General features: G+C 38.6%; 4 protein-coding genes across 4 annotated transcripts; all 4 read left to right on the forward strand.

Moving 5' to 3' along the window:
• Nucleotides 1-827: 827 nt before the first annotated feature.
• Nucleotides 828-2993, forward strand: LSM04_007797 (uncharacterized protein; the record flags this gene model as incomplete). Its single annotated transcript, XM_067333505.1, has 1 exon — nt 828-2993. One exon carries the CDS (start codon nt 828-830, stop codon nt 2991-2993), a length of 2166 nt encoding a protein of 721 aa, XP_067190557.1.
• A 6988-nt stretch (nt 2994-9981) lies between these two features.
• Nucleotides 9982-10746, forward strand: LSM04_002578 (uncharacterized protein; the record flags this gene model as incomplete). The annotated part of the gene is made up of 1 exon (XM_067333506.1): nt 9982-10746. The coding sequence occupies one exon, from the start codon at nt 9982-9984 to the stop codon at nt 10744-10746; it is 765 nt and encodes a 254-aa protein (XP_067190439.1).
• A 1049-nt stretch (nt 10747-11795) lies between these two features.
• On the forward strand, nt 11796-12941 carry LSM04_001240 (uncharacterized protein; the record flags this gene model as incomplete). The annotated part of the gene is made up of 1 exon (XM_067333507.1): nt 11796-12941. One exon carries the CDS (start codon nt 11796-11798, stop codon nt 12939-12941), a length of 1146 nt encoding a protein of 381 aa, XP_067190401.1.
• Nucleotides 12942-13737: 796 nt separating this feature from the next.
• On the forward strand, nt 13738-14922 carry LSM04_002332 (uncharacterized protein; the record flags this gene model as incomplete). The annotated part of the gene is made up of 1 exon (XM_067333508.1): nt 13738-14922. One exon carries the CDS (start codon nt 13738-13740, stop codon nt 14920-14922), a length of 1185 nt encoding a protein of 394 aa, XP_067190428.1.
• Nucleotides 14923-15966: the final 1044 nt, after the last annotated feature.

Consider the following 15966-nt stretch of genomic DNA (forward strand, 5'->3'; position numbering starts at 1 on the left):
GTGTGTCCCTCTAATACAGCAATCATGTGAAAATTAGAATTTTCCTGAATCTTTTGTTTTTCCTCCTCATTGATATTTATTCTATTTTTCTCCTTCACTCCATTGGTATCAAAGTTTTAGTGACACAAGTGCAAACTGACACCTGAAATGATATTTTTCATTCCGTTCTTTTTTTTTTTTTGGCTTTTTAGTTTTCCTTTATTTTTTATTTGTTTCATTATTACTATTCTTGCTGTATTTTTGGTGTTTTTATTTATTTCTTCTATCGAATTCTATTTTTCCTTTCAAGTGCTTGGGGGAAAGGCATGATCTATGTGTGCATGTATCTCATTATATATATATATATATACCATTGTAGTTCACCTCACACACTTTCTCAGATTAAATGCACTAAATCCTTTTGTTGACTCTTTGCCTTTAAGTAGAGTTCCTTGCTATACAATCACTACTCTTGCTACAGTTAATTTACTACTACAAGAATAACTAGTTGTGGCAATAGCGGTTGTAGAGACCACAGGATGGTTTTTCTTCAATTCTTTTTCATCATTAATTTCATTATTGTTTTTCTACTTCTTTTCTCTCTTTTTCTATCCTTCTTTTTTTATTACCGTTGAATTACTTCGCATGTTGTTTCCTCTGAGAGTGTAGCAAACCCACATACACACACACGCACACACGAGCGAAAGAAACGGGAGTGAGGGGAAAAGAAATAAAAGCAAAAAAAAAAAGGACAGACTACCATCAAGAGGCGAAAAAGAGGAAACGAGAGTGAAGAAGGGAAGAAAACGAAAAAAAAAACGAAGAAAGGAAATAGGAAGACAAGTACAATGAGCAAAAAACTCTCTGTGGAGATGCTGAACGTTCACCCCACTTTGACGACTGCACTACGAAAGGTGAAAATGCACCCAACGCTGTTTCAGGTTCGTGTGCTTTCGAACATCAAAACAGATTTCGCAGATATTATAGTTGACGGACGAGCGGCATGTGGGGGAAATCAAAACACCGCAAATAGCAACAATACTTCTAACAGTCATGCTGGGGGAGATGGTGGGGCGTTAAACTCACGCGCTGCCGTAACCGAGCGGCATACACTCATTAACGTCTTTCTGGGGCATTATCTGCTTTACACAGAAGATCAGCTGCGGTGTACGGCGGTGCTGCTGGCGAACACCAAAGACTCTGCGGCGCAACTGAAAAAGAATATGAAGTCATTTGCGGATTTGTGCGATATTGAGTGTCATGTGCTAACACAGGAAGGAGCACCTCCATCATCGTTGTTATCGCCAAGAGCGGAAACTGCTGCGGCTATTCGCAGTGACTCTCAGTCCTCTGCGTTTACAGGCAGAACTCGACATTTAATTATCACGACACTTCGCGTGCTGCGTTCGTGGGATAAGGAACTCCTGCGCTCCATCACGACATTTGCGGTGGAGGATGCGGGATATCACAGTGAACGACAGTTGGAGGAAATTCTGCGCGGGATAACTTCACCAGCACCACTGCTAACGGCACCGGGGTCCTCCTCCACCTCCGCATCTCATCCACACCGGGGTCAAGGAGAGGGGAATAGTTTGCTTCCATCTCAAAATCCACTCAACTCAACGCGGCGTACGGCGAATATACTTCTTATGTACCTTGCACCACTTACAAAGTTAAGTCCAGGGATTCGCTACTCTTTAAATCACAGAAATCGTCGTTATCATCATCTGCAAGGTCTATCTCCTTCTGCTGGTGCGCCATTACAGACGCCGTCTGGCACTGCACCACCGTCATCTACACAGTTGGTTCACCTGTTATATCTGGATGAGAAGGATCGTGAAGAGCAGCTGCGTCGTGTACTGCAAATGTACCATTCACGCCGTGTGGTAATACTGACTCACCACAAGGAGATTAAACACCTGTGTGAAACCGTATCTAAATGGGGCCTATACAACACTTCCAGTGGCTCAAATGGCGGGGGTGGTGGTAAACGCTCAAATTCTTTGTACTGTATGCTTCGTACCGATAGCCGAGAACGACGGGATGCGTCTGTGATGGGTTTTCTCGGTGAATCAAGTACCAACAAATCCTCCTCCACTGGTAACAGCAACAATGACAGCGGGAATAACAGCAATTCTAATATTAGGGGTTCCTCTGCGCTTTTAGTGACCTGGGATGCCACTACGGAGATGGATTTGATGGATGTGGATCTGCTTATACAGTACTACCCACCGCAAAAGTCTCTCACAGAGCGTGAGTGGCGGGAGTATGTTCAGGTGTTGCACACAACAGCGGATCCGGAAGTTAGTCGTCGTGGACGTCGCACAATGCTCATCACATTCATCTCCACCAACGACTTCACACTCACCTCTTTCTTTATGGAGCAATATGGACAGAGCGTCCCTATTCTCAATCTCGCCCCCCAACACCCACAGTTTGAGCGCTGCCTGAATGATCCCAAGAAGGTTCTCAAATTAAAACAGGAAAAGGAGGACGAACGACGTGAGAGAGAAGGCGGTGCCGCCGGCAGTAGTAATAGTGCTGTTGCTGGTGGTAATAATCAACAATCACACAACACAAATAACGGCGGTGGTTCAAGTGGTGCTGCTGCTGCTTCAGTGCCACTGCCACGTTCCAAACTCAACGTGCCTTCCACCGCAGAGAAAAAAAAGGATCAAACACGTAGTAGAAGCAATAAGAAGGGCGGTGATAAAAACCATCATCATTCATCTAGAGGACGTAGTGGTGGTGGTGGTGATAAACCGCATGAAGAGAAGAAGCCGGTTGAAACAACAACAACAACAGCATCATCGCGGCGTACAGGGGGTGGGGATGGGAATAATAATAATAATAATAATAATAATAATAATAATAATAATAATAATAGAAACGGTTTAAAGACCGCGTCCTCCACACCAACGCCACCAACAACCACTAATACTAATAATAATAATAATACTAGAGCTGGTGGAGGTGGAGGGGAGGGATCCCGTGGGGCACGTCACTCACGATAAAAAAAAGGGTGAAGAATGAAGGAAGACGAAAAAAAAAGGGAAAATGAAAACGCAAAAAAAAAAGAAAAAGAAGGGAAGGTATGACACAGATGCACAGCGAAGAGGAAGGAGGGGGAGAGAGAAATGGATGGAAAAAAGGGAAGAGGGGAGAAAGAAAAAGAAAGGGGAGAAAAATATCATCAGTACTAACAAAAAAAAAAGAAGGCACACACTTGCACGCATACACATACACACATACATGCAGAGGGGTAGATAGGAAAAAAAAAGAAACCCATATAGGGGAAATGGGTGGAAAGCGTGGCAAAAAAAAAAAGAAAAAAATGGGAATTAAGACATATAATTAAATGCTTGAACTACTGTATGTAGTTTATGTCTGATTCCTTGCTTTTCACCTCTTTCTTTTTTTTTCTTTAATTCTTATCTCTTTCCCCTCTTTTACAGCGCTGGCGGCGGTGTTTTGATTTGCCCACTGTTTTGTTGTGGACCCTTTTGACAGTGGCAGCGGCTGCGATGCGTAGAGGGATTCGTGTGTGTATATTTTCTCCGTAATTGAGTGTGTGAGTGTGGAGAAGGTACTGGAGATGTTTGACTCTATCGCCCACCTTAAAAAAAAAAAAAAAAGCAAAAAGAAAACGAATGAGTTCCAGAGTCTGTTACCGCAAATGTGTGCGAGGTTACCACAGGTGACTATTGATCCTCTCGTCTTTCCTCCTCCTCATTCTCCTCCTCGTCCTCTTTCTTACTTCCACTTTGTTGTTATTGTTATTATTTTATTATTATTATTATTATTATTATTATTATTATTATTATTATTATTATTATTATTATTATTATTATTATTATTATTATTTATTGTTGTGATTGCTGATCTCTCCCATCGCCTTCTTCGCGGGGAGACGTGTTGTCATCTCTGGGTGTGACGGAGCAGCGGTATAAACAACAACAACATTGGAAGCATATGTGTATGTGTGTCTGTCTGTCTGTCTATCTGCGTGTGTGTTTGTATTTCTTTCTTTGTTTAAACAACGCAATTTCACACAACGCTGCCTTCTCATTCTTAACAAGGAAAGAAAGAAAAGAAGAGAAAACACACACACACACAAAGTGTCTCCTGCGGGGGTTACGAGGGGAGTTAGGAGAGTTGTTGAGAAGAGACATGTGAGGGAAAATGGACTACAATAGCGGAGAACGGCGATAAAAAAAATCAGAAAAAAAGAGGAAAGAATGAATGATAGGAGGATATAGATAGAGAGGATTAATGGAAGGGGAAAGACAGAAAATGATCATTCAGTAAGCAATCAAATTCAATTAAAACAACAAGAACAACAGTCTAAAAAAGAGGGAAAAAAGGCGAGTCTTAGATGTCTGTGTTTTGTTTCTTTGTTTATATATATATATATATATATATATATATATATCTGTATCTGTTTGTGTAGTAGAGGGGGATGGAGAAGGAATGCGAATAATAAATGGACCACGGGGTTGAGTGGGTTCACTTCACTGCGGCCCACTCTTCCTGCATCTGATCTTTCTTGCTTTACGCAGAGAGGGACTGCTGGTTTGAGGAAGACGAAAGAGAGAGTTGGAAAGAAAAAGAAAAAGGACAAAAAGAAAATGAAAAACAAAATAAGATGCAAAACAAATAAAGAAAGAAACAAGCAAACAAAAGAAAAAGGATTGAACTGAAAGAAATAGATGAGTATCAGAAGAAGTGCGGGAGTTCTAACGCTATGTTTTTCTTTGCGTGCGTGTAACGGACTACGCCGTTTGTCCTTGCGTATTTCCTTTTTTTTTTCGTTCTTTTTTTTCATATTGCTTTTTCTTTGTTTTCTTTTCTTTTGTTTCATTTATTCTCTGAGAATTTCTGTTTTTTTTTTTTACTGTGATTGCACTACTGCAGTAGAAGGCAAAATAGAATTGCTCTTCATTCATTTATTTGCTTATAGTGCTGTGGGCTTACGGTTTGCCTACCCCTCTTGTATGTCTTTCTCATATATACATATATATATATATATATATATATATATATATATATAGTATAGTATATGTAATTTGCCTATCCTTCTTTATTTGTAGTTGTTTTTTTTTTCGTTTTCTGCTCTTGTCGTTGCTGTTGTTGTTGATTTTCCCTTGAACGGTGTGTTGCTTTTCTCTTATTGTTATTTACCACAACCGCTTTTTATTATTACTATTATTATTTATTCTTCTGCGTGTTATCATTGACTGTGATGCTTGTGTTCATTGACGAATAGACGTCTGCAGTCAGAAGGGGTATCTATCTTTTGTTTTCTCTCACTCTCACTTTCTTTCTCACTTACTCTCCATTCATTTACTTATATATATATATATATATATATATATGGGTACATTTACATGCTAAGAAAAAGAAGGAAAAATCAGAAAAAAAACGAACAAAAATAAATATATTCTATTATAATATATGGTTCTCTGTTTATATATTTATATTTGCATTAGAGATGAAGCGGTGTGCGAAAGGAAAGAATGATATATATATATATATATATATATATATATATGTATATATATGGATTCAGAGAAGAGGAATACTGAACAAGCACGAATAATTGGGCTGTGAGAAGGGGGAGAGGAGAGAGGGAATTGTGTGACACACTCATACTTTTTCTCTTTTTATTTATTTATTTATTTCTCTCTGTCTTCCATTCGTTTTTTTCTCTTTATTTATAATGACCGTCTTTCTCTCTCTTTTTTTTTTTGTTTTTTTTTTCTTTTTTATTTCCACCTTGGCCTACTTAGTGCTTTCTTTCTCTCTTATTTGATTTTCCTTTTGTTTTTTCTTTCCTTTTACTCACTCTTTTCTCATTTTTCTGTTTTGTTTTTGTTTTCCTTTTTCTTTTTCTTCTTCTTTTTCTGGCTTTTATGGGGGGAGAAGTGCTGTATTTTCTACGGGGCTGCAAGAAGCCGTTTTTATTCTCCGCTTTTCCCTTCCCCCTTTTTTTCTTTTTTTGTTTTTGTTCTTCGATGAAGACAAAAGAGAAAAAAACAAAAGCAAACAATAAATGCTGTGATGATTAAATAAGTGTTTTTTTTTCTTTTTCACGAGTGAAAAAAAGGAGGGATCTATTTGTACATGTACTAGTATATATATATATATATATATATATATAGAGAGAGAGAGAGAGAGATATGGAAAGAAAGAAAAAGAGAGAAAAGAAGTGAGACAAAAAAAAAGAAAAAAGGATTAAATAAATAGAAATAGTGATGGTATTGAAATAAAAAACAAATTAATGCGAGTTGGTCAAGACAGGGAGGAGAAAAGAAAACACCACATCGTCGATACAAAAAGGGGAAAATAACACCAGCAACAGCAATCCATATAACAACAAGAACAACAACAACAGCAACCGTCCACACTGTGATGAACATACATAAAGAAACGAAAAGAGAGCAAAAAATAAAAAACGAAAAAAAAAAAAAAATAAATGAAAAATGAAACAAAAAAAAAGAAAAGAGTTGTATTTGGGTATAGTGCCTGCGCGTTGTTTGTGTGCGCGTGGGGACGTGAGATGCCTTTCGCTCTTCTTTCTCTGTTCTCACACTGTTGTTTGTGTGTTTATGTGTGTTTATCTATCTATCTATTTATCTGTGTGTGTACGTGTATATCTGTCTACACTGCGGCTGCTGAATATCTGCGGTGTATATAAATATAAATATAAATATAAATATAAATAGTATATATATATATATATATATATATATATATATATATAGATTTATGTATGTATGCGTTCTTTTTTTTTTGAGTTTGTTTGTTTGTTTGGTGTGTTTTCTTTCCATGTGGCCCTATTTCCTTATTACCGCAACTTATGTCCGGGAGGGAAACAGGTGTTTTAACGGAACGCAAAGGGGGGAAGAGAAAAAAGAAAGAAAAAAAAAACGAAGATAAAAGAATATATAAACGAAGAAGAAAAAACATAAATGACTCTCGGAACAAAAGGAAATGAAAGAAGGAAGGGAAAATACAAAGAAATAAAAAAAAAAAAAACGGGAAAAAAAGCAAAAAACAGAACAAAACGGAACTAAACAAACAGACGAGAACAACCGAAGAAAAGAAAAAGGAAGATATGAGAATCGAAGGAAATAAACTCGAATGGGAATTGAATTGACTTTTTGTGTTTTTCTGTGGGAAAGAGGTGCGGATTGTATTTGACAAATCGTGCGTGGCCCATACAAAAAAACAAAAAACAAAAACAAAGAGGAAAGAAATGTGGAGATCTATGTTTTTTTCTTTCTTTTCCCATTCCCATCCCCTTCTCTCTATCTATCTTTTTCTTTCTTTTCTTCCTTTCTGTTTGGTGTATGATATGTGCTCTTTTTTTTTTGTTTCTTTCGTTTGATTTCGTTTTTTTTTAATAATGGTAATATTAATAATAATAATGGTAATAATAATAATAATAATAATAATAATAATAATACTAACACTACTAATAGTAATGATTGTGATAGTATGAAGATGGCAAGAGGAATCAGGTCTCTACCAGTCTATTTATCTTTTTCTTTCCTACTTGGAGAGATATGTGAATATACAAAGCAAGAGAAGAGATATAGATAAGTCTCTGTCTAAGAGAGGGAGATTAATAATATTGATACTTTTTTTTCCCCTATTTTTTTTTTCGTTTTTTCTTTCTTTTTGTGTTTTTTTTCTTTTTTTCTTCTTCATTACTTCACAATTAAATGGACGATGGGGAGTCTCCTACATGCGCGGATATGTGAAGTCTGCGATAGACAAGGAGACGAGGGACTAAATAGTAATAGTAATATGTAGCATCCGCAAAGGGAAGGAGGGGAAATGGGAATGAAAAGAAAAAAAAAAGAAAAAGAACGAAAGAAAGAAAGAAAGAAAGAAAGGGGAAACTCATCACTGAAAATATATGAGAGAAAAAAAAGGGGATAGAGAGGTGTACATGAAAGAACAAGAAGAAAGAGGAAAAGAAAAAAAATAGAGAAGGAAAGAAGGATATATATATATATATATATATATATATATAATAGGTGTTTTTTTTTCTTTCCTTCTATCTGTAATTTTTGGCAAGGGTAAATTGCAGAGAGGAAGAGGGGAAAACAGAGATATCTGGGCTGGTGTCTCTTTTGGGATAATGTGCGCCTGTCGTCCTTTTTTCTCTTTCTTACATTTATTCTTCTAAAAACACCTTTCCCTTATTTCCCTGTGTTTTTTGTTTTTGTTTTCTTGATTTCCTTTGTTTTTTGCATGTACTTAATATCAATCTCCCAGTTTATCTTTTTTTTCTGTGGGTATGATGACGCCTGCTCTTGCTGTTGGTTCTTTACTGTACTGGCTCTGTACTGTACGGGTGTGAATTATGTGATGATTGTTTTTTTTACTTTTTCTTTTTCTTTTTATTATTATTATTATTACTATTATTATTATTACTATTATTATTATTATTATTATTATTATTATTATTATTATTATTATTATTATTATTATTATTATTATTATTATTATTATTATTATTATTATTATTATTATTATTACTTCTTTTCTTATTATCATTGTTATTATTCGATTTCTCTCGTTATTCCCGTATTTGCACCATACTGTGCGGTGGTGTGAGAGGGCCTACGCGGTAAAAAAGAAAAAAAAAGAGAAAAAAAGGGGGAAATAACCCGAGGAAATAAATTAGATAAATTAAGTAAAAATCCATCCATGCATGAATGTAAAGAGAAAAATAAACGCTGGCTCCCTGTGGAGTAGTAAAGACAAACACACAGACATTCTTCTCTGTTTCTCTGTTTCTCTGTTTCTTTTTTTGTTTTTTTTTGTCTGTGTGTTTGTCTTTACTACCGCGCCACACTTTCAGCTGTTTTTTCTTTTTTCTTCACACTGTGGTTTTTTTTTCCTTTTTTTCTTTTAGTTTTCTTTTGTGTATCCCACAACCAAACTATTGTGATTGCTGTTGTTATGATCAATACTACTCTTTTTACTATTATTTAGTATTATTTTCTGCTGCCGAGCCCCAACGCTGGGATGGAGGCCTTCAGAGGAGATTCAAAGAGGAAAAAAGTAAACGAAGTAAAGAGAAGAATGGTAAAATAATACGAACATCACGAGAAGTGAGGCAAAAAAGGGATAAACGGAGAAGGAAGAAATAAAGGAAAAAAAAACAAAGAAACGAAACCCCAAAAAGGAAAAATAAAATGGAAGAAAACAAAAAAAAGGGAGAGAAAACATACTACACCGTCAAGAAAAGAAAAAAATTAGAAATGAACTTAGAAGTGGGAAAAGAAAAGAGGAAGAAAGAATGAACAAAAGAAAAAGGTGGGAAATGATGATTGTTGGAGGAGGGGATACTCGAAAGGTGAGAGAAGGGATACATTCATCCACAGTGTGAAAGATGACGAACCGGATGTGTCTTTGTATGTATGCATCTTTCTTTGTTTATTTGTTTGAGTGAGTGAATGGGTGAGTGTGGATGATGAGATGCCTCGAAGAGGAATATATCTATATCTATCTATCTATCTATCTATCTATCTATCTATCTATCTATCTATCTATCTATCTATATATATATATATATATATATATATATATATAGAACAGTCTGAGAAGAAGAAGGAAAGGAAAAAGGAATAATAATACTAAATATCCATTAATAATGATCATTAGTAAATAATTGCCGCTTCACGAGTCATATATCCATCTCTTTTTCTCTTCTTCTTTCTTTTTTCTTTCATTGTGGAATATCATCTATACCAACTTCCATTCACCCACTTGTAGAGTATTCGCATATAATACGCATATATATACCAACAAACAAGAACAAGCAAACAAGAACAAAAGGAAAGGAAGAAAAAAAAAACTCCAAAAGGAGGAAAAGACAGCAAAAGAAGGACCCTCTCAAATATATATATATATATATATATATATATATATATATATATATATATATATAACCTACTCACTTTCACTAACCAAATAACTAACCCGATGGGTGGTAGCCGCCACGACCCCAGTGACCCGCAGGTGCTCCTCATCCACAACGTCGAGGACGGCCTTAAACGCTTCGGGGACGCCAGTAAAGAATACGTGACTGCCGTGCGGGCCGTCAGCGTCGCCCTCGAGCACCTCGGCGTCGCTTTGCGGCAATTGTCCCTCGGCGAAGCGCCGCCGGAGCTGCACGCCCGTATTGATCGATTCGCGACGTGTGTGGGAATGCACCAGAGCACCGCCGCCACTGCAGCCTCCGTTTCCTCGCGTAGGACCAGCACCAACACAGGGTATAGTAATAATAATACTAATAATAACAGTATCAGTGAACTGCAATGGCTGCTAAAGTATCCCTTATCGCCGTACATTAATGACTTTTCAAGGGATGTGGGAAGTGCAGCAGATGATCTCAAGAAACTGGCAAAAGCGGCACGGCGGAAACAGGATGAGTATGAGAGTGCCACAAAAAAGTACGGTAAGGTCCGACTGGAGGCGGAGAAGATTGCAAAGAGTGATGTAAAGAAGAATCGCAACTCCTCTGAGAATCCAAAATACACAAAGAAGATGGCGAAACGGGAAAAACTCCGAATTGAGGCAGAGAAGAAGGCACATGAATTACATAACGCATGTCAGGCACTACTTGCACGACGGGCAGAAGTCATGACACGTGTGATGGACGCCATGGGATCGCAGACATTCCAGTACTGGAATGGTGTCGCACAGTTGGTGCAGAGCAGTAGTATGGGTGGGAGCCACGGTGTATAAAGTAAAGGAGAGAAAATTAAAAAATAAGAGCAACAAAGAGGAAAGGATATTGGGAAAGCACAAAGGGGAGGAAAAACAAAAAAAAACTAAAGAAAGAAAATGTTAAATGGCACAAGTAGAACTGGTTATTACTATTTTTATTTAATATTAGATTCGTTGCTGGGGTGCATGTGTGTGTATGTATATGTGTAGTGTATCGAAGTTTCTTTTTTCTTTCCACCTTACATAATATCTTTGTACTTGTGTTTGTATTTGTTTGTACTTATATCTTTGGACCATACGAGAGTAGGTCTATATATATATATATATATATATATATATATATGAAATAGAAAAAAAATTCTAAAGAAAAAACGTCACTAACGAAAAAACAAACAAACAAAAGACGAAATCAGCATAAAACGATTATGGGAGAGGTGAACGAGAAGAAAAAGTCCTTGCATAAAAGAAAAAACAAATACATTCATAAATATATATAAGAAAACGGAACCTCTTTCAAAAAAAAAAAACCAAAAGAAAATGAAAAAAGAAAAATAAGTTTTGCTATAATGGCTTCGTGGTGGGCTGACGTTTTCGCTGTACACATCACGCCTTGGTAATCTGTTGGGGTTATTTCTTTCTTTACCTTCACAGAGTCCCATTGATTGGACTGCTGTGTTGTAATTGTGGGTTTCATTTCTGTTCTCTTCTGCGTACCCTCTCGCCTGAGGCAATAGGGCGGTCCGCAGGACACACACACACGCTGTCCTATTGCTGATGCTGTTTATATAGTAATCTATCTATTTCTCTCATTCATTTTTTTTTCTTTGCTTGCCCAATGCCTCCTTCTTATTTCTGTTTGTATGTCCCTCTTCCCTGCTTTTTCACATCTCTACACTTGCCCAAAGGAAAAGATAAGGAGAGAGGCACCGCGGTTGCACAGCTCTATCGACGATCCAACGTATAGGACGAGAAAAAACAGAAAAGGAGCAGAAATAAAGGACTGAGGACGGAGCCGACTAAATAACACAAAAAAGCAGAGATAACAACCCCGGCAAACACCCATTCTCATGGTGAAAGCAACGAACCACTCTGCAGATTCTGACTTTGAGCAATGTATGCAGAATGCCGAGACGGTCAGAAAGAGATTGGATACACTCGATGGATGTCTGAAAAGGTTCCTTATTGCTGTCTCAGACACAGCAACTGCCTTTGAGAGTGTTGGGAACTGCTATGTTGATATGGCCACTGCTGCAACTGTACAGACCGGCGGTGAACAACAGAGTGCAGTTAGCATGCAAGTAAACGACACACGAAGTGCATTGTACAACTCTGCGAGGATATTCACAGTGGAGATGCGTGAAATGAAAGATGGTCAGACATTGGCAAATTACAGGAGTGATGTACACAAACGCATTATTGAACGGATGCGGCCACTGCGTGATGAGGCAAAAAAGACTGTTGTTGCTGGAAAGTCGAGAAGCGAGGCGTATAAAAAGTATCAGAAGGCCACTAAAATTGTGGAGAAGAAGGAGATGAAGTACGAGGCGAAGAACAAGCCGATCAGTGAAAGCAAGTTATACAAAAAGCAGGAGGCTAGCCGTGAAAAAGCATATGCGAAGCTTAAACAGACGAATGAGCATTTCACTGCACTATACAATAATCTCATTGTGAACATTGAAACTGCCACTGGTCAGACGCTGGACAGCTTTGTTGACATCAGTACTTGCATTCTGCAATTCATGTTAAAGACCGTTCAAGAAGTCACAGATGATCTCACTAAGCGGTATCCAGTGATGGACAGTGTTTTTGTCAGTAAAGTTCGCAGCCAATCTCAACAAGACTTCAGTCGAATTTCACAAGAAAACAACCAATCGCCGCCGACCATGTCCTCTCGAATGAAGACGGGTGGTATGCCCAACATTCCGGCGGCCGTTAATGACGCTAGTGCACCACCTCTTTATAACGGAAACTCCGAGCCCTTTGGCAACTCCCCAGACGTGGTGAAGCACGCGTGTTTACTTAACTACGTCGATCTCCCCTCCGGCTCCGCAGTCCGTGAAGTGAGTATGGAGCAGGAGGAACAGCCAAGCACCGCCTTGCGGCCACCCTCAGCGAGAATTGAAACATGTGAAACAGATGTAGAGGGATCCGTGCATACGGAGAGGGAGGAGGAGGAAGAGGAGGCGGGTGAAACAGAGGGAAAAACGTGGTAAAGCAAAATGAGATAAATATTGTTACTTCATCTTTTTATTTTTTTATTATTCTTATTATCATTGGAGAACAAAAACGTTTGTGGGGACTCTTTTGCAGTACATCTAGGGAAACACAAAATAAAGAACAGGTATAATAATTAAAAGAAATCCTTGAGAATATATATATATATATATATATATATATGTACGTGTACGAGTACATATAACCTCAAAGGAAAAAAAAATGTACATGGAGAAACCAAAAAAAAAAAGTAGGTTTCATTGCATATCCCCATGGGCTCTCTACATTCATGGGCTTTTATCTTGTATGCCGACATGCATCTTGTACTCTCACGCCTTGTGTTAGCGTGTTGGGATTATTTCTTTCTTTACCTTCACAGAATCCCATTGATTGGACTGCTGTGTTGTAATTGTGGGTGTCATTTCTCTTCTCTTCTGCGTACCCTCTCGCCTGAGGCAATAGGGCGGTCCGCAGGACACACACACACACTGTCCTATTGCTGATGCTGTTTATATAGTAATCTATCTATTTCTCTCATTCATTTTTTTTTCTTTGCTTGCCCAATGCCTCCTTCTTATTTCTATTTGTATGTCCCTCTTCCCTGCTTTTTCACATCTCTACACTTGCCCAAAGGAAAAGATAAGGAGAGAGGCACCGCGGTTGCACAGCTCTATCGACGATCCAACGTATAGGACGAGAAAAAACAGAAAAGGAGCAGAAATAAAGGACTGAGGACGGAGCCGACTAAATAACACAAAAAAGCAGAGATAACAACCCCGGCAAACACCCATTCTCATGGTGAAAGCAACGAACCACTCTGCAGATTCTGACTTTGAGCAATGTATGCAGAATGCCGAGACGGTCAGAAAGAGATTGGATACACTCGATGGATGTCTGAAAAGGTTCCTTATTGCTGTCTCAGACACAGCAACTGCCTTTGAGAGTGTTGGGAACTGCTATGTTGATATGGCCACTGCTGCAACTGTACAGACCGGCGGTGAACAACAGAGTGCAGTTAGCATGCAAGTAAACGACACACGAAGTGCATTGTACAACTCTGCGAGGATATTCACAGTGGAGATGCGTGAAATGAAAGATGGTCAGACATTGGCAAATTACAGGAGTGATGTACACAAACGCATTATTGAACGGATGCGGCCACTGCGTGATGAGGCAAAAAAGACTGTTGTTGCTGGAAAGTCGAGAAGCGAGGCGTATAAAAAGTATCAGAAGGCCACTAAAATTGTGGAGAAGAAGGAGATGAAGTACGAGGCGAAGAACAAGCCGATCAGTGAAAGCAAGTTATACAAAAAGCAGGAGGCTAGCCGTGAAAAAGCATATGCGAAGCTTGAACAGACGAATGAGCATTTCACTGCACTATACAATAATCTCATTGTGAACATTGAAACTGCCACTGGTCAGACGCTGGACAGCTTTGTTGACATCAGTACTTGCATTCTGCAATTCATGTTAAAGACCGTTCAAGAAGTCACAGATGATCTCACTAAGCGGTATCCAGTGATGGACAGTGTTTTTGTCAGTAAAGTTCGCAGCCAATCTCCACAAGAGATGAGCCAATCTGTGCAAGAGATGAGCCAATCTGTACAAGAGATGGGCCAATCTCCAAAGGAACGCAGCCGATCTCCGCCGACCATGTTGTCGAGAATGAAGACGGGTGGTATGCCCAACATTCCGGCGGCCGTTAATGAGGCTAGTGCACCCCCTCTTTATAATATGACCACAGAGCCTTTTGGTAATACACCGGGTGAAGTGGAGAACGTGTGTTTACTTAACTACGTGGAAGTGCAGTCGGACTCCGCAGTACGTGAAGTGAGTATGGAGCAGGAGGAACAGCCAAGCACCGCCTTGCGGCCACCCTCAGCGAGAATTGAAACATGTGAAGCATCTGCGAATGAATCTGTGCGTACTTCGTGTGGAGGAGTGGGTGAAAAAGAGGGAAAACATCTTGACGAATTATAAAGTGGGGATAAATAGTGTAATTTCATTGTTTTTTTTTGTTTTATTGCATGGAGAACACAGGTGTGTATTTGGGTCCTTTTGCAGTTCATTTGGGGAACACAGAATAAAGAACAGTTATAATAATAACAAAAGTTTTTGGAAGAAAAAAAGTATTTGCATAAATAATCTAAGCCTTGGATTCCCCCTTAATTGAATATATATATAGATGAGTACACGGAATAGTTTATGATAGTCTAACCAAAAACATATACAGAGAGAAAAAGAAAATGAAAAAAGAAAAATAAGTTTTGCTATAATGGCTTCGTGGTGGGCTGACGTTTTCGCTGTACACATCACGCCTTGGTAATCTGTTGGGATTATTTCTTTCTTTACCTTCACAGAATCCCATTGATTGGACTGCTGTGTTGTAATTGTGGGTGTCATTTCTGTTCTCTTCTGCGTACCCTCTCGCCTGAGGCAATAGGGCGGTCCGCAGGACACACACACACACTGTCCTATTGCTGATGCTGTTTATATAGTAATCTATCTATTTCTCTCATTCATTTTTTTTTCTTTGCTTGCCCAATGCCTCCTTCTTATTTCTATTTGTATGTCCCTCTTCCCTGCTTTTTCACATCTCTACACTTGCCCAAAGGAAAAGATAAGGAGAGAGGCACCGCGGTTGCACAGCTCTATCGACGATCCAACGTATAGGACGAGAAAAAGTACTGTGGCGGATGCCGTATTGAGTGGGGGTTTCCTTTGGAGATTCGGTTTGGAGGGTGCAGTTGAAGCTGTGGAATCCGTGACTTTGGTGATTGGACGGATTATCAAAGCCGCAGTAGTAAGTACGGTGAGACTCTTGCATTTGCTTTTCTTGAATGGAGTGATCATTCTATTTCTGAGTTGTTAGTATGTTTAAAACCCCTTTGACCCAGTGTGAGTTGTGCGTGGACATTGCTAGAGGAGGGGGCAGAGAGTTACTGTTACATTTTTAATAAAAAGGCTTGGAATTGTGCAAATTTGATATGCCGGGTGGTGAACCATACCTTTTATTTATTTTTA

The sequence above is a fragment of the Trypanosoma melophagium genome (genome assembly GCF_022059095.1).
Source record: "Trypanosoma melophagium isolate St. Kilda chromosome Unknown ctg27segment0, whole genome shotgun sequence".
Lineage (NCBI taxonomy): Eukaryota > Euglenozoa > Kinetoplastea > Trypanosomatida > Trypanosomatidae > Trypanosoma > Trypanosoma melophagium.